The 26,138-nt window shown below is 26.9% G+C and overlaps 1 protein-coding gene across 1 annotated transcript in view; it reads right to left on the minus strand.

Moving 5' to 3' along the window:
• LOC101237349 (NCK-interacting protein with SH3 domain) overlaps window positions 1-26,138 on the minus strand; it is a 68,376-nt gene that overhangs the window by 16,462 nt on the left and 25,776 nt on the right. Inside the window, exons 3-8 of the mRNA XM_065816277.1 lie at window positions 25,201-25,785; window positions 24,992-25,118; window positions 18,059-18,220; window positions 14,903-14,989; window positions 14,614-14,752; window positions 11,055-11,135 (exon numbers count right to left, since the gene is read on the minus strand). Coding sequence (XP_065672349.1) covers window positions 11,055-11,135; window positions 14,614-14,752; window positions 14,903-14,989; window positions 18,059-18,220; window positions 24,992-25,118; window positions 25,201-25,785 — 1,181 coding nt within the window. The remainder of the gene's footprint in view (window positions 1-11,054; window positions 11,136-14,613; window positions 14,753-14,902; window positions 14,990-18,058; window positions 18,221-24,991; window positions 25,119-25,200; window positions 25,786-26,138) is intronic.

Raw genomic sequence — 26,138 nt, forward strand, 5'->3', positions numbered from 1 at the left:
AACAAGTTTTTTTAATTTCATAAGGAATTTGTGCGTTTTTAAAATACCACCAGTTAACAAAAATAATAGTAATAAAAATGCGCACAATCAGTATAGATAGAAAAACCTTCCATTATTTGTTATGATGTTATTATATAGTTAATGATTTGTAAATTTCTATTTGTGCCGTTTGTTTGAAAATGCCCTTAAAAACTCAAAAAATAATAAAATGTTAAAATTTAAAAGAGTGGCACGAGTATAAATAATTTCCAAAATAAAAAAATTTCATTAAGAAAAAAATACCTTAGGAATATTTTATGACACTCCGCGTATTAAAATTTGTTCATGAGGGTCAAAATAGGATGGGCAACTTACAACTACAAAAGTAATAACACTTTTGTCACTAACTGCATTAAAAAAGTAATAGTGTTATTATTTTTTAACGCACTTATAACTTTTATAATTCATTCTTTTTTCAAACAACAAAAGTAATCCGGAATTTTAATTGAAGCAGAAAATTACCTAAAAAATGTAGCGGACAGTCAAATAATACTAAAAAAATCAGGAACTTAAACAAATACATGCTTTATAAGAAATATTTAGCATTTCTAAAATGTTAGTTAAAGTAAGTTTATTATATATATATGTATATATATATATATATATATATATATATATATATATATATATATATATATATATATATATATATATATATATATATATATATATATATATATATATATATATATATATATATATATACACCGAGCCGGCTTGTGTAACATATATTTTTGTGTGCGTTTTGTGTTCAAGCGAGCTCGCAAGCGTTTGCTTGCTCGAGAAAAATGTAACTTTTTTTCAATTATAAAACAATACATACTACAAATAAAATAACTTTCTTAACAATTTTGTTGATTTTAAACATATTTTTAGTTAGAAAATGGAACACGCCTAACTTTAGATTTTGCAATATTTAATCTTAAAGTATCAATATCTACAGATTCAGCAATTTTGTTTTCAATGGAAATTATTGATAAACCATTTAAACTTTCCTAACCCGTTATTAATCGTAAATAGTTTATTATTAATTTTAATTTGGAAAATCTACATTCCCCTGTACTTACTGTTACCGGTAGTGTTAATATTATTCGTAGGGAAATACAAACATTAGGAAACAGTTCTTCAAGCTGACTATCATAGATCTATTTAAGCACAGATTCCAGTGATTTTTTACCATCTAATTTCCGTTATAACAAATTAAGTTCCAGAAACCAATTTCTCTGAATACACATCTTTTGATTCACCTTGAGTCAATACTTTTTCCAGTAATCTGCATTTATTAATTATGTCTTCTCCTATTTTATCAATATCTTTGATATCATACAAAAACTTGAATGGTTATATTGTACTTGAAAAGCTTTCAAATCGTTCATTTATTGATTTGTTAGCTATTTTAAAGAAAACATCAAAAAACTGCTTTTTGAATTTTTGGTGTGGTTGTATATCACCATCTTCTTCAAAAGGTTCATCTTCAAAAAATCTTTTCTTTTTTCTTGCTCTTTCACATGAAATAGAACTGAATTCGTTAGTCAAATTTGCATCATTAGCTAGAACTTTAGCTTTTGAAATATATATTTTGTAAGAATCTTTAGTGCGTTTAGTAACAAAAAAATTGATAGTTTTCTTTAATGTATTTGCTGCAGTCTTCATGTCTGCAGTTTGAGATTGTAATAGTTTGCTAGTACAATTAATTTCAATTAATACATCGTGCCAATCCACAACACTACATATGAATTCAAAACTGTCTAACTTTGATGCAAGTGATTCAGCAGTTAATCTAGTAATAGAATCTGTTTCAATGTTAACAACTTCTTTCAATGTACAATAAACTTCTTTTATTCCTAATTTTAAAGCATGAACAGCATTCACATGACTTTCTCATCTGGTAGCACTTAATGACTTTACTGTTAATTTGCAACATTTTGATTCAAAAATTTGCCAACGCTTTGTAGTCGCAGAGAAAAAATTATACATAGTTTGAATTTGTGAAAAAAATTTCATAATTTCTAAACATCTTACCTTTCATATTAGATCCATTATCATATATATAAAAATAACCAAAACAAAAAATTTGTAAAAATAATTGTATAAATAGACTAACAAGGAGATTTTAATTTTTTTTAATAAAAACATTCAAGAAAATGTTTTTTAAATCTGGAAAATAATGTGCAGATATGTCATTCACAACTGACAATAGAAATTTAAGGCAGGGACCTATATCAGTAAAGCTAGCATCAATGTCAGCCATCTTGTCCAGAAGTAAAAATAAAATGTAAACTTTCATCTGATTGGTTAGCAGAAAACATTGAAAAAAAACTGATTTGGATTGGACAAGGGGCATAACTCAGTTTTTACAAAAATGGACTTAGTTATTTTTGCATTTTTAGTTATAGATCTAGAAAGGCCTATATATTTTGTTTCTAAGCAGAATTTTAATTTTGCGCCTGTGTGTTTTGCACACTTCGCAAATGCTACGAGCCGGCTCTGTATATATATATATATATATATATATATATATATATATATATATATATATATATATATATATATATATATATATATATATATATATATATATATATATATATATATATATATATATATATTAAGGATAGTCAATTTGAGGAAATTTTCAAATCTAAAGTACCATACACTCTAGATTTGGGGTGAATATTAAAAAAACAATTCCCAAAAAATTTGAGCTATAGTAGCTCAAAGAACAATTCAACGGTTCTATTTGTTGCAGTAGTAAATGGTTTTACAATAATTATATTAAATTTGATTTTTTAGATAAGTAAAAATTAAATTAATAATTTAAATATATATAAAGAAGAAAAATGTTAGAAAACAGAGAGTGAAAGAACACTTAAGTCTAAAAAAAAACTATTCATTATTGAAGAAGCAAAATCAGCAATAAAAGGTAATAATTAGTTTTACAATGAATCTCTTAAGCTAAAAACTTTAGCTAAACTTTTTATTTCTTCTTTTTTGTAATTATGGCTGTCAGCTTCCAACAGGGATGCAGCACTTAGTTTACAAACAATCATTTTTGCCAAAAACATCAAAAAAAAAGCCACTATTCTTGCTTGTTCTCCTCAATTTTCAAAGATGTGCAATAAAAAAGTAAGTGTGAATGTATTATAGCCAAGGTAAAAGAGCCATGGATAAAAGCTGAATTTTCTATACTAAATGATCAAAGTCTAGTGAAAAATCTTTCAAATCTGGACAATGTATATTCAAAACTTTAGAAGCATGAAAACCGGGGAGCCGCTGCAGTTTTAGCACATCAACAAGAGTTCAAAGTTTACCTGAACAAACTATTGTGGGCTGGCATTCCTCATCTTAGAAATACAATTAAAAATGACAAAAAAAGATTTGATTCAGACAAGCTTGAGAATTTGGAGTTTTTGGAGGACCAAGAAGGAGAAAGAAGATTTATGCTTGGATCAGAAGATAAAAAGTACATAAAAAAAGTATGCATTTCTTCAAAACCAAATAAAAAAGTTTGCAAGGCTTTCTAAGCAACTTACTTACAATTTGCAAACCACTTAAAAAGATTAAAAATAAAAACAGCTAAACAAAAAAAACAATGTTCACTCACTATTTCAATTTCTCATATAATAAAATTAAATTATTAATTATTCAATTCTTTTGAGATTTTTAGGCAACAGTGAGTAGCAGAAAGAGAAAGCAGCGTGTGAAATAACAATATAAAGAATTAGAGGGTACAACTAATGTTGAGATTAAAACAGATACTAGAGAGGACTCCTTGGGTGTTTCTGATTTTAATCCTGGAGAGTGGTTTGAAAGAAAACCTTTTCAATAAAAAGTCACTGCTGAAATTTCCACAGATTTTTTCGCTGGTAATGTAGCTCCTATGGCTACAATCAGTAATATTTCTCAAAGTATTTTGCATAAAGTTACAAGTGCAATTCTAACTCAATCAGGAGCTGATCTGACAGATTTCAAATGTAGCCAGTCTACAGCAGCAAAGAAAATAAAATATGCCAATCATAGTATATGCAATCATAATATATACCCATGCATAGTGCATTTTAATGGCAAAACATTAATTAAACTAAACAAAGGAAAAACAATTAAAACTGATAGACTGGCTGTACTTGTTAATATTGAAGGTGAGACACAACTGCTTGGAGTGTTCCTTTAGCATCATCCTCTGGTAAAGATCAGTGCAATGGTGTAATGGACCTTCTTAAGGAGTACAACCTTGAAGCCAAAGAAGGAGGAATATGTTTTGATACTACTGCAAGTAACAATGGGTTAAAGAAAGGTTCTTTAATAAGAATATTCAACAATATAGGCAAATACCTTTTACTTATTGAAAGCAGATATCACATATGTGAATTAAGAATGGCTCATTTTTGTAATTCAGTTTCAGATGAACATTCCACAGGACCAGTTAATCCTATGTTTAAAATATTAAAAACTGTTTTTGAATGTCCTCATTTTAATTACAATCAAACGGAACTAATAAAGTTTGATCGGAAAGCAGTAAGGGGAACCTTTCTTGGAGAAAGATGCACAAGAGTCATTGAACTTTTGTCAAGAATAGATTACAAAGGGAAAAGAAAATAAAGATTTTATGAGAGAAGATAGAAAGAAGCTTGCAGAACTTGTTGTGATTTACCTTTCTCCGTCTTCAGCAACACTAAGAAAACCGGAGCATGTTTATCATGCTAGGTTCCTATCCAAAGCACTTTACTACCTTGAGCCACAGCTTCTATCCAGCCAAATTAAGTTCGTAAATCAGAACAATAAACTCAAAAAATCAGGCTAGTAAGTGAATTTACAGTTTGCTTCTATGCCAAATGGTATTTACAGGCTAATGTTGCTATTAGAGCTCCCTTTCTTAATATTAAAGCAATACAACAAATGCAACAGTACCAAAAACTTTGTGTCAAACCAGATGCTGTCAATGCAGTTTTAAACTCTCTATACAAACATAGTTGGTATTTAGATTCAACAATGATTCCTCTTGTTCTGTTGGATGATGATTTGTCATTTGAGGAGAAAGCAAACCTTGCAAAAGTAATTCTAACTTTTAAAATGCCGATTTAAACTTGGTACAATACTAAAAACAAATCAAAAATAGATATAAAAGATAAAACAAAAATGGGAAACAAAATTAGTGAAAATGCTTCTTCCCTTGCACTGTTGGTTGATGAATTTTCATATCTTATGTTTGATAGAATTGGATTAGAGGAACAAAGAATAAAAGATTGGCTTTCGCTTCCCTCTGATTGGTTTACTCAATCTGTTTTTAAAAACTTTCAGAATTATGCCAAATCTTTAATTGTAATAAATGATCATTTATTTACCGATACAAAAATGAGGAAAATAAACAGAATAAATTGCTAACTGTTGAAAAAGTTTGGTGTGCTTTCAGAACATCTGGAAGACGTTCAAACAAACTTTCTTAAAGTAAACTTATTGAAAGCTTATCTTCTCTTGATAAAAGGAAAAGTGGTAAAAATGAACATGAATACAACTGAATTTTTTGAAAAAAGCTATGATACCATGTATTTTTACTCAATTATATAGGTATTATTAATAAATAAACAATCAAGAAAAAAAAAATTCAAATTTTTGTAATTAAACTTCCCCCCTGGACCTGTGTAATTAGCGATTTTTGAAGGTTTTTGAGAATTTTTTTTCTAAAAAAGTGCTTAGGGGGTAAGGATTGAGTGGTCCTGTTGAGCTCAAATTTTTGGGAGTCATTTTTTTAATATTTGCCCCAAATCTAGAGTGTATGGTATTTTAGATTTGAAAATTTCCTCAAATTGACTACCCCTAATATATATATATATATATATATATATATATATATATATATATATATATATATATATATATATATATATATATATATATATACTAGGGGTAGTCAATTTGAGGAATATATATATATTTATATATAAATTATGTTAGTGTATTCTACAAACAGAGTGCTCAATGTTCTAAAAGAACAGAGCAATAATAAATTTGTAAAAACACTTATCTAATTTTTGATTACTTCAACACTGTGTTTCAGCATCAGTAGGTTCATCAGGAAGATTCTTCCTGATGAACCTACTGATGGTGAAACACAGTGTTGAAGTAATCAAAAATTAGATAAGTGTTTTTACTAATTTATATATTTATATATATATATATTATATATATATATATATATATATATATATATATATATATATATATATAAGCTATCCCGGGAAGTGCGTGCAGTCACACGCCTTGTTTGTCCACATTTAAAGTAATTGTTTTAGACTAACTGACCATGGCAGTTCGCATCTTTAAACTTATAAAGCGTTTCAATAATTTACCGCAAAAAGCCAAACTTACTAAGAAAAAAAAACAACTCTTAAATAAGGAAACAAAACTGTAATGAAATATCAAGTTTAATTAAATAAACTAGAAAATTATTAATTAAAAAAAAAAAAATTAAAAAAAAAGTTTTTTTTATAAAATTTTTATACAACTTTTTTATTCTTTTTTTTAGAGCCATTGTTGAAAGTAGATCTTTTATAACGATTTAACAACAATTGAAAGTTTGGATATGCAATTTATTCACGATTTTTATCAGTCCATATAATTAAGAAACTAATTTGCTATATATCTTACTTTTGCTATGTTTGTCTTTTCGCTTTTAAAAAAAGTTTTTGCTATATTTGACGCTTTTTCTCAATACTTATAGAATAGGAAAATAAGAAAATAAATTGTTACTTATTTGTAAAAAAATATTATTTGATTAATAAATTTTGTTTATGACGGAATAAGTTAAATAAAAGAATAACTTCTTTAATAAATGTATTTACCACATTTGATGCATGTATGAAATTGTTTCTTTTATATTGTCCAATTTCCAATGTTAATACAAGTTACTAAAGATAAAGAAAATAAGGATTCTTCTGTTTAAAAAAATGTATTTAAAAACTTAAACAAAAGTTTTAAATAAGCTCCCAAAAATTTCATTAAGAAAGTTCAGTAAATTAACAATGCATTAGCCCACAAAATTTTGCAGCATCATTTCATTTTTTTACATGAAAAATTTGTTTAAAAAAATTAAAATTTTCAAAAACAAATAGCAATTAGTTTTCTTGCTTTCTATTGATAAAAACAAAGTTTAGCAAAAATATTTGAAAAACAAATTTAAAACTGTTTGTGTTTCTAGCGCAATTTATAAATTTCCTTTTTTATACTGACTGAAAAAAGTTACAAAAAAATTATTTTTATTTTTGTTATATTCTTATCTACTTTTTTCCTCGACTTGTATCAATTTTGGTAGTGGAAAATAACAAAAACAGTAATTATTTAGGTACTAAAATTAATTTGTTTTTAGCTTATTTTATTTAGATTTTCTATTTCGTATAGTCTTTGGTTCCTTCTTTGAGTATTGCTGATTTATTCTCTAGTTTCTTATTGATTTATTTTGCCGCGAATTCTTAAAACGCTTACTATATCAAATGTGGTCAAGTTGTCTAAAAAATTACCTTAGACGAGGACGTACAAGGCGTGCAATCACACTTGCTTCCCAGGAAGGCTTTTATATATATATATATATATATATATATATATATATATATATATATATATATATATATATATATATATATATATATATATATATATATGAGGCGCAATATGAGATAAGGTACCAAGTCTATGAAATGGATTTATTGACACAGATACATAGAGTTAAAAATAAGCTACAAAATAAAAAAAAAATCAGCTTGATAGGATCATTATCAGCAATTCTACAGAACTTTGAATAGAAGCGCTTTAGAAATGAAATTATTGAGAAAAAACATTTTGAAAGTATGACACACTTTAAATTTGTATAACTATCACATATTAATGAAGTTAGTGTTAATTTTGAATTTTTTCTTATATTAGTATGTTAGAAATGAAATGAAAACCTTCTACAATAAATATTTTTCAAGATTATTAACAAAAATATTTTCAAGATTATTAACACCAATTACAACAAACATTTTTTCAAGACTTTTAACAGAAACTCAAAAAAATTTCTAAACAGTGTCAATATGAAAAGGTACCAAGTCTACTGTCTTCGATTAGTAACATTACTGACATCAACATTATAAAATAACAAACCCTAATAGGATGAAGAAAAAGGAGCAACATAGCTCAAACAAGTAAAATACTACAATGCTACATTGTATATTGTTAATACATTGTTAATTCAAGTCTTGCATAAAAAAAATGACATATTAGATGAAAAATGTTTTCAACAGAAAAGGGACCAAGTCTTCAAACACGCCATTTTTTAAATTCTTGCTGTTCTGACCAATAATTACAACAAAACATTAGATAATAATATGTTACATTCAAAGCTGTATACAACACACCAACTCAAATAAAGTATTAAGCAAAAGCTATAAAATGATAAAGAATCGAGACTAATTTTGATACGAAGTTAGGTTTTTAGGGCACATAAGATATTTCTTTAATTAAAAAAATAAAAATTTTTAACATTACTGTAATCAGAAATGACATTTATTACTGTTTATTAAATAAACAGTAATAAACGCCATTTCCTTATAAATTTCAATTACTTATAAATTTTATAAGTAAAGGTAAACACTTTATGTGAAACGATCAAAGAATTTTTTTAAAGACTTGGTACCTTTTAATAAAATTTTATAAAGTCCTTTTTCTCCAACATCACTTGAATTTTTTACTTTTTTTTTAACATATAATAATAAAAAATAATTTAACTGTTAGAAAATACAATAAAATCAATTTCAAATTTTTCAAACTCTCTTGCTTAAAACGTTCATACCTCTAAATCTAGAAATATAGACTTTTACCTTATCTCATTTTGTGCCTCATATATATATATATATATATATATATATATATAATATATATATATATATATATATATATATATATATATATATATATATATATACAAGCCTTCCCAGGAAATGTGCGTTCGGCTCTTTGTCTTGCATGTCGATGCATGAGTATTTTATTTTAGACAATTTGGTCATGGCCGCTTGCAAGGTTTGTCACTAAGCATTACGGAAAAACTAAGTTTCAAAAACAAAGAAAGCAAAACTGACAAAATAGGAAATCAAATCAAATTTAAATAGAAAAGAAAAATAAATAAAAAATTATTGATTTAAATAATTTGTGTACTTTTCTTTATTTTTGTTAGGGGGATTGTTATTTTTAGCAATGAAATAAAGGCAAAGCAAAAAAATTAATTAAAAAGAATGATTATCCTAAATTTTTTTTTTTTTTTAAAGAGGAAAGCGAAAATATAAATTGCTATCTGCTTGTAAAATATATTTATATAATTTTTAATGTAATGAGTATATATTGTCTCTATATAAATACGTCTATGTAATGCTTGCGTATACTTTAATGTATAGCTTTTTTTTATTACATAATTACATCTATTTGTTAATAGATATAGATATATATATATATATATATATATATATATATATATATATATATATATATATATATATATATATATATATATATATATATGATTAGCTTATTTGGATATAGTGTTCACTTTGTACATGGAATGTCAGTGGTTCAAATACCACCACTTCCCAATTTATTTTGTTTTTTTACCCGCCCTTTCCCTTTTGTTCTAATATGTTATTGGTGAAATATACGTAAACAATTCTGAATAATTATCATTAATAATTGCTAAACAATTATTAACTGTTATTATTAATAATTGTTCACCAATAACAGAATAGACCAAATGGGAGTGGGCAGGTGGAATTAAGTGCACAATGCTAAAAAGGAGCAGATATCCATAATTACAAAGCCCTTAAAGATTGCAGATAAAAAATGTGCAGGAATAAAAAGGTAATATCAAACAATTAAGGGTATATGAAAAATGTGTAGACAGCATGGCCTAATTGAAGCTTAAAAACTATGTATATATATGTATGTGTGCCTTACTTAGAAAATACACTGAACGACTTAAATGGTATAAGAAATCTGAGTGAGAAGAGATGTGTATCATTCAAAAAGATACAACAATAAGATTTTTTATATACACAAAAGAAAATATAAATGGTAACAAAGCAAATATATGAACAGCGGTATTAAAAAAAAATAAAAAAATAAGAAAATAGATTGTGGCAGGATTCAATCCAGGGACATTCCCTGTACAAAGTATATGCTTTAGCAAAGTAAGCTAAACGTGTGCATACTTACATACAAATAAATGTAATTATATAATAAAAAAAGTTATACATAAAGTTAACGCATGCATTATGTAGCGTATTCAAATACAATATATACTTGTTACATTAAAATTATACAAATATATTTAACAAACAGATAGCAATTTATATTTTAGTTTATAATATAGGAAAATCATTCTTTTTAATGTTGACTTTTAACTGTTCTTTTGTTTTGTTTTGCCTTATCCAATTATGTTGCTGAAAATAACAACCACCCTAAAGAAGCAAAAATAAAAACAGAACACAAATTCTTTAAATTATTTTTTTTTTCTATTTTTTTCTATTTTAATTTATTTTAATTATAAAAAAGTAAATAAATAAATATATATATTTATAATTTTAATTATAATTATAAATATATATATATATATATATATATATATATATATATATATATATATATATATATATATATATATATATTTACATATACATATATACATGCATATATACATATATATATATATATATATATTTATATATATATATATATATATATATATATATATATATATATATATATATATATATATATATATATATATATATATATATAGGTATATACATATATATATACATGTATATACACACACACATACATATGTATATATATATATATATATATATATATATATATATATATATATATATATATATATATATATATATATATATATATATATACATATATATATAAAACTTAAGACTTATGAATCATTTAATTAAATAGTATAAAAGATAAAAATCACTCACTATAATGATGGTAGGGAACAGGCTCCCCAGTTGAGAACAGCATTGTTAAAACCAACGAAGATTTAAGAAATAGTGTCAAATCTATAATAATCATAAACAAAAAGTATATAATTTGATGTTCTTAAGTATATCTTAAGAATCTTATTATTTTTTAGTGCAAGGTGACTAACTGTTTCAGAGATAATTTTTAATAGGGACAAAATTGTCTTACTTAAAAAATTGTCTTATTTAATTATAAACCAACAAAAATTTCATTAAAAGGTTGTATTTTCTCTACTTTTTTTTTTTCACTAAGGTTATAATTTCAAACCTATCATCTATATTTAATTCATGTTGGATATGTTCAATTTTTTAATATTGTGCATATATTTAATCTATTAAACTTTCTATAAACTTAAAAGAAAAAGTGCAAAAATAATAGTAAACATAAATGAAAGAACCACTAAATAGAATATTTGCTTTTGCAGCAAATGCAACAAATCTGAACAAGCAGCTCCTGAATTCTAACTTACTGTCTTAATAGTGTGTTGATTTTTTTTTTTTCTTTCCATTTTGAAAAACGGCAAAGTTACTTTTTGTGAAGAATTTTATGAGGATTCTGAATCCGCCAAAAAAAAATTAAAAAAAAAGTCTTGCTGGGTGGGTCAGCACGTATTTGAACGAAAAAATGACTAAAATATGACTAATTAACGAGGGGAAATAATAATTGAAAAAATATATACATTTTTTTAACTTTTAATAAATTTAATAACTATTATGTTGAATTTTAAGAAAATTTTATAATTGATTCAAAAATGCTTAAAAATGAACACAGAAAGTGAGTTTTTGTGAAGGGTATTTTTACAAAAATAAGCCACTTTTTTCATTTTTTAGACGTAAGATATGACAGTAGAGTGCGTCATTTTTTTCTTTTTTTAATACATTTTTCAAATCAAAGGTGTACATTTTTGTGAAGAATTTTATAAGGAATCCAAATGTAGCAAAATATTTAAGTTTCTAAATAATAATTTTTTTGAGTATTAAACACAAATCTAATAATTAGACAATCATTTTTTTTTTAAACAAACAATATATTATATACTAATACGTTTATAATATATGTATATAAACATATTATATGGTACTGTTATCCTTTTTAAATTTACATATAATTAACAAATAATAGTTTATAAATTTTATTTAAAATTTGTAAGTCCAGCTAAGTTATATTTAGAATTGTTTTTGCTCGTGAAACCACTGCTGACTTCTTGTGCTCTTATATATTCTTCTCTCTTTTCATGCAAATATGTTTTTGCACAAGCCTCTGTAACCTATATAAAACATTATATAGGTTATATTATTATATTCTTATAATTAGATAAAAAAGAAACCTGCTTGACACAACGTTTGATGGATTGTGAATGGCATGGCCAATCTGGAACAACCATAGGCTTGTAATAGTACTTTCTGACTTCATGGGTTGTGAGGCTTGTGGTAAGAAGTGGTTTGTATACTGAATCTTTCCACTCAATTAGGTTGGTCAATTTATCAGCATTAGTAATTATGCATGGGGTTTTGTGACTTCTTACTGAATCATCTCTAAACTGGGTATTGTCATTTCCTTCTCCTCTAATTTCTAGTATCTTTTGAACTCCGAACTTTCATTCCTCTTCATTGTTGGAACACAAAAGAGTCTGAATAATGAATTCACTAAAGGCAAACCATACAGATCTCTTTACAGTTTTTATTACTATTGCAACAACCTCTTTTTTTTTGACATTTTAGTTGTTTCAATTGGAATAAAATATGCCTAGGTCCATCTATCCAGGAATGTTTTACCTTTATTTGAAACAAGGAAAATATAACCAACTATAAATTCAAAAATTAAACATAGGTTTCTAAGGTTCTTTTCTGTTAAAAAATGAATTAAAACCCACAATCTACAGAAACGGTTGGCTGTAGTAAGCCATTTTGAATGAGAAACATTACCTACTTCAAGGTTTATTAAATTTTCAGGTAAAACTCCAGATCTTATTGCTGTTACAATTCTGTATCCGTAAGCTTGATCAGCCAAAAGATCCTTAACTATTTTGTCTGGCAAAGCAATAGGTGGTTCACCTAAAGTTACCCTTTCAAAGTTCTTGTTTACTTCCAGATATGTAACTTTATCCAGTAGTTTGCCTAATTCACTGGACCACCGCCCAATGCTTGAATCGATTTGTCAACACCATGTTGAATTATCCACTCGACTAAATGATTGGCAACTATTTCAGCATGCTTTTTTTCTTCAGTTGATTTTTATGGAATAAAATGAAACAAAAATCTGCCACCTGGTTCAATGCATGTTGTATAATGTTCCTCCTTAATAGATCCGGGAAAAAAACTACTGGATCCTTTTACTTCTGTCTTTATTTTTGTAACGTCTTTTCTACTATCAAACAAAATACAATTGATGTTCCCATTGTCTATACATTTTAAAGTTTCATTTTTTAACTCCATCATTACTTTATCTTGAGCTCTTACAATTTTTTTATGGTCAACAATAAACTGTGTATCTTTCTCAGTAATCTATCCTGCATCAACCCAGGCAGCTGAAGTCAAAGCCGCAGCAGCTCTAGAAGTAACTCCGAACCTAAATATATATACATTTTTTAGTTATATTTAAATAAAGAGAGTTTTTTTTAATTTAAAATAAAAAATATATATTTTACCTTAGACTATGTATTGCGACATTTTGTACACTTTTAGTATTATATTTAGACTTTTTTACTTTCGAAATTGAAGTACTAGGTTCTGTGTTGAATTCTTCATCAGTGAGTTCATCTTCAGTCATTGAAAAATTATTGTTTAATGCATTATTTGTTGTTATGCTGTCTGCCCTTTTTCTTGTAAAAGCTTCTTTATTAGAATGGTTATATAATGTTTTAACTTGTCTGTTGTGTTCAGGCATATCTTTGGAAGATATTTGAAGCAAACCTTTAGCACCAACTTTATCTCTTTCGGTTTTAATATAAAAAATATCTATAATAGGAATTTTATATTCCTTAGAGCAGTTGCATGTAATGTGGGCTTGTTGTTTACAAATAATAAAAGTGGCTTATTTTTATAAAATTACCCTTCACAAAAACTCACTTTCTGTGATCATTTTTATGAATTTTTGAACCAAATATAAAATTTTCTTAAAATTCAGCATAATAGCTATTAAGTTTAATAAAAATTTTTAAAAAATATTTTTTTTTTCAATTATTATTTCCCCTTGTTAATTATTCGTATTTTAGTCATTTTTTAATTCAAAAAAGTGCTGACCCACCCAGCAAGACATTTTTTTTTTTTTTTTTTTGCGGATTTGGAATCCCCATAAAATTCTTCACTAGAAGTAACCTTACGATTTTTCAAAATGGAAAAAAAAAATCGACACACCCTACTGTCTTAATGACAAAAATTCATGAATAACTTACTGACCTTACTAATGGTTTTGACTTAAAACTGCTTATCATTAGGAGGATAATTAAAAATATTATCAAGATATTTATTTTCTAAAAATTTCTTAACAGCCCTGTTTGCAATATAAAAATGTTACCATTTTGTTCACGCATCATGGAAGCAGCTATCTCTGTTGGTAAAACAGTACACAAAAGTTGTGAAACAAAATTCTGACCAAAATTACAAAAATGCTCAAATATACTAAGTAAATAGACCCTTAGTTTTGAACGAGATTCCTAAAATAGTAAAAAATTGAGAGCTGTCAGAGATTAGGAGAAAAGTATTTTAGAAAGTAAAATAAATATTGAGGATGTTGAAAAAATATAATGCAGTAAAAAAATTATCTCTTACTGAAGAAACATAAAAACAATTAAAGAACATCTTGCCATTTGGTAATAAATAACAAGTTCACATAAATAACGATATTCATCATCTTGAAGAACCTTACGACTGATACATGGGTCAATTTCATCCTGCAGAAAACAAAATTTTTTATAAAACAATTAAAACACATTTTTTAACACTAATCTATAAACTTTATTCATAAAACAACTTTTTTCTATTTGAGATATTATTCTATTTGCATGCAAAGGCCTGGAAATGGGTAACCTTCATGAAAAAATGTTTTGTGCTAAATGTAACGTACAAGGTAATGCCGAATATTTCATTATTTAAATAAAATATCTGAAAAAAAAAGACAATGTTTCAAGATTTTGCTAATTAAAATTGCTAGTTAAAAGAAAATATATATATTCTTATAATCATTTTAAACCAACTTGAGTAAAGTTCTTTCAAACTTGGAATTAAAAAAAAAGTACTTTTATTAATTAGATTAAAAAATAGGTTTACATCTACATCTAGCAACATCTAGAATATCCTATATACACATCTAATAAGTTTATAGCTACATCGAAGATATCCTATATACACATCTAGTATATCTTATATGCTTCTGGCATTTTCTTTTCACATTTTATTTTTAGTTTGAGTTCAATTTTTTATGAACAATTCTGACTTAAAAATAACAGTTTAGAAACATATTTATGTATAGCTCAGTTCCTCATTGAGTCAATAAGTTTGCTTTATATGAGAAAGAAAAAAAAAAAAACATGGAAAAGTATCATTTGCAAAACTTAAATCAATAATACTTCTGATTTTGTTGCATCGATTGTGTTATATCAATCAGTCAGACCATTGTTTTTTGTCACATTAAAAGAAATGCTTTATACTATCAGCAATACTACATTTTATTAAAACAAGATAATTTAAAATACATAAAATAATCAAATCAAAGTTAAGGAATCAAACCAATAATAATATAATTAAAAAAATACAATAAATCAATTAAAAAGTGTCATACTAAAGAAATAGTAAATAACAAAATAATAGGTTAAAAAGATACACAATATGTATAAAAAATACTAGCTAAACAGAAAGTGTCATTTGTACATGGTTAACCGGTTTATTCATATTAGGTTTTAACCATTCTATAAACATACTTTCTTTAAGTTTTAACTCAAATTTGTTAGATGCCGAATTTAAAACAGAAAAACACTCATCACTTATTTGCATGAAACAATTTTCATTAGCATGGAGATGTTTATAGATATGAGACTTTTTATTACTCTTGTTATGTTCAGATATCCGGGTCTTGAGATGGCAAGTAGTTTCACCTATATAACAAGAGTTACATCCTGCACATACAAATTTATACACCATAAACATTTTGAACTCTAGAGGAATAGGATCTTTACAAGAAGAGAATTTAGAAATTTTTAGTTAGGTAAATACTAATTTAATGTTTGCTGGATGGTAATATCTTTTAGCAATCGAATCAGTCTTTTTTTAGTTGAATCAGATATTTTTCCCAAAAACAGCAGTTTAAAATAAGACAAAGATTCTTTGATTTTTGGTTGTGAATAATAACAACATTAATTCAAATACGTATTTGAATTAATCTTATTTAGATAAGAGTTATATATTTTTAAAATGAGCTAAGATGGGTACATGTTTCTCTGAAATACTTTAAAGAGGTCGTTTATGTCCGAGTGAAACCAAAGTTTAGTACTATTAATTTTAAATGTTCTATTGATCAGGCATTTGATTAGACTAACTCTGTATGAAAATGGAGTAAAACTATAAAAACTAGTGTGAAGACTAGAATAGGCTTTTTTATGAAAAACGGTAGGGGTAACTGAAGAATTAGTTTTGTGTAGAGTTTCATCTAAAAAAGATATTTTTGAATTTACTTCTTGTTCCATAGTAAAAAAAAATAGAACTGTGTCTCTACTATTTATATATTTAAGATAAAGATATGCATCATTTTCTGACTGGAAAGCAGCACAAATGTCATCAACGTATCTTTTGTAGAAAACTAGTTTTACACCATTGAAATTTTTAATCCATTTATTTTCAAAATGACCCATGAACAAATTGGCAAGAACAAGTGCCAGTGGAGAACCCATTGCTACACCATCGATTTGATCATAAGTTTGTCCTTTAAAAAGAAACTGTGGTTGCAAAGTAGCGAATCAGACTAGTTTTTTTAAACAGTTTTAGTAATTTTAATGTTTTTATTATGGATAAAAATTAAATAGACTGCAATTTCAATGGTTTCTTGAAGCGGAACATTGGTATATAAGCTGGTTACATCGTATGATACTAAAAAACATTTAAAACGAAGGAAAATGAATCTTTTGCACAAAATTCAGTGTTTATTAATGGAGATAATAAATTTAGCTAGTTGGTAGTTATAGGTTCCAATAGATGATACAATGGGTCTATTTGCAATTCACCTCCCCAAGGCTGAGAAGGCCACTACAGTTGAAGAGGCTACTTATGGTTATAACCTTCTCTCAACTCTATAACTCACGACTCTTTCAACTCTATAAACATGTACCTTGATGAACAAGGCCGCTGCGCGGAGAAACAAGTTGAGCGCAATACTACCAGGGATTGTGGTGGGAATTATACTCGGAACATCTCGGTTATGAAGCAAGCGCTCTACCACTACACCACTACCGCATATATATATGCGGTATCACATATATATATATATATATATATATATATATATATATATATATATATATATATATATATATATATATATATATATATATATATATATATGTATATATATATATATATATATAAATGCGGTAGTGGTGTAGTGGTAAAGCGCTCGCTTCATAAGCGAGAGGTTCCGAGTTTGATCCCCACCCCCCACCACGTCCCTGGTAGTACCGCGCTCAACTTGTTTCTCCGCGAGTTGAGAGAGGGTTATAACCACTATTAAATAGCCTCCTCATCTGTAGTGGCCTTCTCGACCTTGAGGAGGTGAATAACAAAAAAAATATATATATACACACACACACACATACACACATACATTCAATTAGTTATATATTCCATTAGTTATGAGCAGAGACACTTCAAAAACTAAAATAATACACCTTTAGTTGCCATAACACTCAAAAAGATTAAAACCACACACAAAAAAACAATAATTTAACAATATAAAATAATTAACAACAATTTACCAAAGTTTCTATAAGTTGAGACAATAATTTTTGAATTTCGCTGAAATCTTCACGAATTGACCAGTTCCTCTGCTGAGAATCTTCTTTATGTTTAACTAACTTATCAAAAATGTCAATTAAATGATTCATATCTTCTGCAGCTAAACTTCCATGATAATCAACCTGCAAAAAGAATGTATAGTCAAACATCCCAAAATTTAAAAATTACTTCTTTTAATATTATTCTAACAAGCAAAAAGAAAAAAACTTTGTTTATATGAATTTAATGGTAAAAATAAAAATAATAAAATGGCAACAATAATTTGTTTTCATTCTTATAAACACTCATAATGTGTGTTTATAAGAATGATTAAAACACTTTTTTATAGTTTTTCTATAAGTTTTTATATCACAGTAAGTGATGCATCTGAAACTTCAACTTGCAAACAAGTGCAACAACAAAGTGATAAATAATAGGTATGAAATTGTTCATACTTACTATTTGTCCCATGATCAGTAACATAAAATGCTAGAAGATTTCAGAGAATAGAAATTTTCAGAGAAATACTCTGAAAACATTAAAAATGACAACAGTTGGTATCCAACATCATGCAGAACCCAGAATGTAAAAAAAATACAGAGCAAGAAAACAGTTACATATTTTATCAAGTAAGTTATTGCTTCATGAAAAACACTTTTCCTCAAATACAGTTAAAAACATTTTAGTTAGAAAAAATATTGCTGTTTATGAAGTTGTTAGAAAATGTATGTTGACAACCAGAGATCAATTCATAAAATCAGAGTGGTCCAAAAAAAGAATCGGGTGGTATTTCGATAAATGGAAGCAAGTGTGTACCATTTATATAGGCCAAATCACCACCTACTAGCTACACTAGAGAGCTGCTTGTAAACATGCTGATTGATCACAACAAATGGTGGTGGCTTTTGATCACAACAAATAGTAATGGTGTTTGATCACAACAAATAGTGGTAGTGCTTGATCACAACAAATAGTGGTGGTTTTAACAAGATATAAACAAATAGTGTTTGATCACAACAAATGGTGGTGGTTTTAACAAGATATGCCTGCTCACAAAGCTCATGAAGTCAAAGCATGAATGAAAGAAAATAAAGTAGATTTATTGCCCTGGTCAGATTTATCACCAGATTTGAAACCAAATAAATCTATTTGAGTAGACAAAAAAATAGTCTAGATCAAAATAAGATCCATAAAAAGTGGAAAGCGAGAATTACATTCTATTTTGAGACTAGATACTAATTTGTAAAAAGTTTCAACCAAAACTTAATCCCAACTTTAAAAATTCTATTTATTTATTACTTTGTTTTTGGTAATCTTGGTGGCAGTTCATAGAACTATTTAAATATGTACTTCATTTTTATTTGCAACAAACACAATTGTCTTGAACCTGAATTTGAGGCATTATTTGATTTAAAAAATAAACTTTTTCATTTTTATAATAAAATTTAAGACATTTTAGTAACTACTTACTATACAAAATAATTACTATACAAAATAATTAACATGTCAAATAGCTACTATCAAGGGTGTACGACTCCGCAAAATATCCATTAAATTTGCGTTATCGGTGACGCAAAGGCTTCTGGTATGTGTAGTACAGCCAGATTGTAAACAAAAGCCACAGAATACCTATAATCGTTTAACTTAAATTGTGTGATTGGTTGATAAAGTCATTTTTAATTGATTTTTCTTTGGTTTTACTTTTTAATTAACTAAATATATTAAAGATTACCTAATCATGTCTGCTGGATTTTGTGCAGCTGTTAATTGTCAGCATAAACGAGGGAAAAACGTCGATAAAAATGTGTCATTTTTTTGATTTCCAAAAGACAAAAATAGGTTGATTCTAACGACTTTTTAAAGTTTCTTTTGTTAGTTAAGAGATTTTCAGGGAGTATTATAAAAACTGCATGATTTATACCGTTAACTGTTTCTGGTATGCACGTTTCAATCCTTAACTACCCTCTGTAGTATGCTAGAAGGTTTATAACATAACTGTATGGTAGACAACTTTTGAGCCATTTTTGGCCCAAAATTGTACAACTGTTGTATGGATTGTTAACTGAGCTCTGCAAGTGCAAAACAACTCAGACGTTCCTTCTAGTATTGAAATTAATTGATATATATATATTATATATATATATATATATATATATATATATATATATATATATATATATATATATATATATATATATATATATATATATATATATATATATATATATATGTATACGTGTATATATATATATATTTATATATATATATATATATATATATATATATGTATATGTGTATATATATATATATATATATATATATATATATATATATATGTATGTCTGTGTGTCTGTGTGTGTGTTAGTTATGTATGTATGTTATGTATGTATGTATAATTCTTTTAATTTCAGATGTAAAAAGTGGGTTATCAATTGCCGCCGTCAAGATCTTGACAACAAAACTTCAGTAGAACTGAATAAATCATATGCTCTGTGCAGTGAACATTTTGAGCCAACCCAGTATTACACAACAAATATTGGAGGCAAAAGGACTATTTTATCAGCAATCCCAACCATCTTCAATGTACCAAATCCTCCTAAAAAAATCTCTGTCAAAAGAAAAGCACCTATAGAACGATTTCTAGTTCAGCCAAGAAAAAAAAGTAAAAAAACCACAAGTAATCAGTCTGAAGAGTTAACAATTTTTCATAGTGCAGACACTGCACATTCAGAAGAATCTGATGATAAGGAAAAAACTACAAAAAAATTGAGAAAGCTTCAAAAAGCCTTACACTTAAACCGTGTGAAAATTTATCGGTTAAAAAAAAAAATATTGTTTTTAAAAGCGCATAATAAATAATGCAATGGATCAATTGAGCATATTAGTGAACTTGCAAAGAGATACCTGTCCAAAGATCAAGTTAAATTTTTTGAGAGTCAACTCAGAATGAACAAACGAACAAAACAAGGAAAGAGATGGACAATTCATGATAAACTGCTTTCGCTACGGATTATGTATCATAGTCCACAGGCATTTCGCTGCTTGAGAGAATTTTTTACTTTGCCAAGTAAGACAACACTTCTTGTTTTCTTGTCAAAAGCATTTGGAAAATTACAGCCTGGATTTTCTGCAAAAGTTTTTGCATTACTCAAAATGCAAGTTGATTATATGAATGTCCCTGATCGCAATTGTTGTCTTGTATTTGATGAGATGTCAATCAAGCAACATATAGATTATGAAAGGGATCTTGATCATATTATAGGCATTCAAGAAGATGGAAAGCCATTAAATCAAGCTTTAGTTTTAATGATTCGCGGTATTGCCACAAAGTGGAAGCAGCCTGTTGCATATTTTTATAGCAACAGTTGTGTTCGTTCAGAAAAACTATCAAAAATAATATTGGAAGCCATCGATAAACTGCACTCAACTGGATTAATTGTACGAGCTTTAGTGTGTGACCAACATACAACCAATATTTCAGCTTTAAAGTTACTAGGATTCAGTAAAACAACTCCATATATATCTCATCCTACAGCTCAAGCAAAAGTGTACATAATCTTTGACCCTCCACACTTGATAAAAAATCTACGAAATAATTTGATTCGGCATGATATAACTACAAATGGAAAAACTGTGTCATGGAAATACTTACACTCTTTGTATAATATAGACAAGCAAAACCCAGTTCGACTTGCACCAAAGTTGACAGAAAGCCACCTGGAACCTGGACCATTATTATCTATGCGAGTAAAATTGGCAACACAAGTTTTCAGCCATCAAGTTTCAGCAGCTATGTCCTTGTATATAATTGCAAAGCTTTTACCATCAGATGCTTTGGCAACATGTGAGTTCTTTAAAAAAATTGACACTCTTTTTGATATGATGAATTCTAGAAAGTTATTTGCCGACAAACCAGCTAGATGTGCATTAACTGAAGGAGAGACTATAAAAAACTTGGAAGAAATCAAAAATTGGATTTCAACATGGTATTCTGAAAAAGCTAGGAGCCAGACTGGTATTTCCAGCCATTGGGGACTAATAACAACAATAAACAACATTATATTATTATCCAGAGAGTTTCTTGCAGAAGGTTTTCCATTTATTTGCACATCCCGTTTTAATCAAGACTGCATTGAAAATTTTTTCTCAATAATACGAAGTAAAGGCGGTTGGAATGACAGACCAACGTCAAAACAGTTTAAATCTGCATACCAAAATGCTTTGGTTCTTTTATCTACTGAGCAAACTAAGTCAAACACAAATTGTGTTTCAGAATCAGATTTCACAGTAGCAATAACTTTAGAAACATGTGTTAATCTAATTAATGAAAAAAGTAATATAGTGAATAATTCACTATTCAATGAAACAAAATTAGCACACAAATGTAATGTAAATCCTCCAATGCAAATTCAGGGTTCAGTTTTACAAATTTATTCTGAAACTGTAGAACCGATTCTGTGTTATCTTGCTGGTTGGCTAATCCAAAAAGTTTCTTTATGTCAATTATGCAGAAATATTTTGTCTCAGCCACCTTCTGAAATCTCTGGTAATCCTTATGAAGAGTTTATCAGTATCAAGAATTGTAATGGAAGAATTAATTATTTACAACCAAATTCTTTCTTGTATAAAGCTGTACAAACTATGGAAGCCATTTTTCTTATGCACATTAAGAAAATATTTGCATACAAATACCTAGCAGGAACTATTATTGAAGCAATTAAGAAAGACTGCAAATTTACTTTCATTTATAATCTTCATCCTGAACATGCATTGCATTTGGAAAAAAAACTGATCCACAATTTTGTTGATATGCGGATTTATTATTATGTCAAGTTTTACAATCACAACATAGCTCCACGTAAAAAAAAATGTCCTAAGAAAATGGCTCGTGTTATTCATAAGTAGATTATATACTTAGTTGAAAGAAACTTAATTGAAATTATTTGTTACTATCATACAGTTATGTTGCAAACCTACTTGTATACTGTAGAGGGCAGTTAAGAATTGAAATGTGCATATCAGAAACAGTAATGCATAATTCAATAAAACTTATGACAGTTGTGTATTTCTTTTTAAAATAAATAGAAAAAACATAATTATTACTTACTTTTACCAACGTTAAATATAATGCCACTTTTTTTATTCAAATAAATAACAAACGTAATAGTATAAAAAACTATTAATATACTACTATGCTTAAATTATTTATTATATTTCAGCTCCATCAGCGCTGTTGAAACAAAGCATTTGCTTTTAAAGTAAATTAAACCTGAAGTTGTCTTTGTAAAAGTATATTTGTTTATAAATCTGGCTGTACTAGGCATCCCATAATTCCCGTTGACCGAATTACACTAAAATCCGCGAGTCGTACACCCTTGGTTACTATACAAAAATATTATATGCAGAATAATTACTATGCCTAATAACTATGCTTATATAAATTGCTTAAAAATGTTTTTAGTAAATTTTTTGGTTTTGATTTAAAATTAAAATATACTGAGTTTGCTTATATAATTCCATATAAGTTGTATATTCCATATAATCTTTTTCAATCAGGATATACTAAAAGTAGAACATTATTTATAATATTTGTAGAGTACACAGATATTTCAACAGCAGCTTGAAACATCTAATAACAGTTATAGGACAAAGTATTTTGAATAGCAAATGTTTTTACTTAAAAACAAAATTTTTGTAGCCCCAGTAGATTCCATGACACCAGCGGATTTAATTTTAGTAAACTTTTCAAAAATGATTAACTTTCCACTGTTCGCATTTAAATGTTCTTCTCAAATTAATAAATAATATACTTAAAAAGCTTTTAAAAAGTTCTTTATAACAATTCTGCAATCCTAAACTAACTGCCAACCTAAAAGTGTCTGAGGTCAGCATTTTTTTGCTGACCTTATTCCTATGTTAAAAAAAAGGGCTGGGTTTTTTTTTTTCTTTCCATTTTCCAATTATAATTTTAGCTTACTTTTCTATTTAAATTGAAATATAAAAAACTTATAAAAACCATGAGAAAAGTTTTTTTTTGCTAGAATGTGGAAACTTCAAAATACTTCATTATTTAAATAATCATGTAATGTTTAGGTTTAACCTGATTGATTATAAATTTTAGTGCGATTATTAGTATATAATGTTCAATAAGCAAATTTTTCACCGGAATAATGTATTGTTTAAATCTATAAGGCTTTTATTCCACCTTTTAATTTACTAGAAATAAAATACATTTTAAACATTAAAAATATGAATAAAGCATACATTAAAGTTGCTTAAACAACACAAGTGTTAATAACACATTTGAATAACACAAGCGTATATCAATCATTTTGTAAAAAAAAAAGATTAATTTTACATAAAATTCCTGGTAAAAAAATTAACTATTGCTTGGTTTCTTTTTCTTAGAATATTTAAAGTTTTCAGTTAAATACTTGCTGAGTTTCTAAAAATAAAAATAACTGTTATAATCTGTTAATACCTATCCACAAAATAAAATCCTTTTTATTCATTTAGTTATAGACAAAACATGATGATGTCAAATGTTGAGAAAATAAACAAATATTTTTATGCTTTTAAAAAACAGGAATCAAAGTTAACATTAGATAACATTTTTACATATTAACATTACTACATTGTTTTGAGCTAATTATTCAATTATTATATAACAACATTTTTACACTGTTTTAAGTTAATTATTCAATTATTACATAATAACATTTATGTATTCTTTAGAGTTTATTATTCAATTAAACTAATTTTGCTTAAAAAGTTAATGACGTTAAATATGAAAATCAAATATAAAGAACTTTATAAAGTCAAAAACTCCATTAACTGAATGCGTTAAGCAATTTTTATTTATAACAAGGCCTGTAAACGCTAATATTATACCAACCTTTAGAAAAAAGTCTCACCAATTTATCATCTTCAATTTGTGCTTGAATATTTTTAACAAGTTCTTCAATTGAACTTATGTCTTTTCCTAATTGGTTAAGAACGTAGCGAACAGCAATTAGAGATTTATTAAAACTAATTTTGCATCTAAAGAAAAAAAGAGTAGAAAATTATTCCACTTTATTTAACTATTTAAACAAGAAATTTTTAAAAGAAATTAAAATGTTACCTGCTTCGAACGCCATCAACAAGTATTTTTCCAAGATCATTCGGTACCACTGTTGAAGTTGCATTAGCTAATGATGCTTGAGGTGAAGAAAAGTTTTTTAAATTACAAGTATTGAAAGAAGTTACAGAACTCTTTTGAGAACCTTTCTCAGATATACTTTGTGAGCTATCAGGAAGTTTTGTAATAGGTTGCGATAATTCCAATAAGGGGGTTGTTTGAGAACATTTTGTGTGTGAATTGCTTTGTGTACTACTTTCTTTAAAAACTAAATCAACACTATTGTACGACCCACTTCCCACCTGAATATTATTAGATTTATCATTTTTAATATTTACTTTTATTTCGTTACATTTTTGTAAATTTTGTTGCAAATTGGGATTTGATTGAGTAGGTGGCTGTGGAGCAGAATATCTTTTTGGTGATTTGCCTTTTCTTACTGTGTCTAATTTTATTTTTTGAGGTGCCTGAACAATTAATGAACCTTGATCATTACTACCAGATAAATGAACTCTACCTTGAGGTGTTTGAAAATTGCTCCAAAGAGAAGTACCTTGAGATATTATCTTCGAGTTATTGGATAGTTTTCTAAAATTATATTTTTATATATATCAAGCCTTCCCGGGAAATGCGTGCAGGTTTTTGACTTCTATGTCCACGCATGAGTATTTTATTTTAGACAACTCAAACCACAGACATTCCGTGTATGAAGCATATGCCTTATCCAAATAAGCTAAATGTGCGTATACTATTAAACAAATAAATATAATAACAAATGAAATACATAAAAATATACGCATGAATTACATAGGCATATTTATATAGGAACAATATATACTAGTTACATTAAAACAATAGAAATATATTTTACAAACAGATAGCAACTTATATTTTTGTTTTCCTAATTAAAAAACAAATAAAATATAGAAAAATCATTTTTT

This window comes from Hydra vulgaris, chromosome 13, assembly GCF_038396675.1.
Source record: "Hydra vulgaris chromosome 13, alternate assembly HydraT2T_AEP".
NCBI lineage: Eukaryota > Metazoa > Cnidaria > Hydrozoa > Anthoathecata > Hydridae > Hydra > Hydra vulgaris.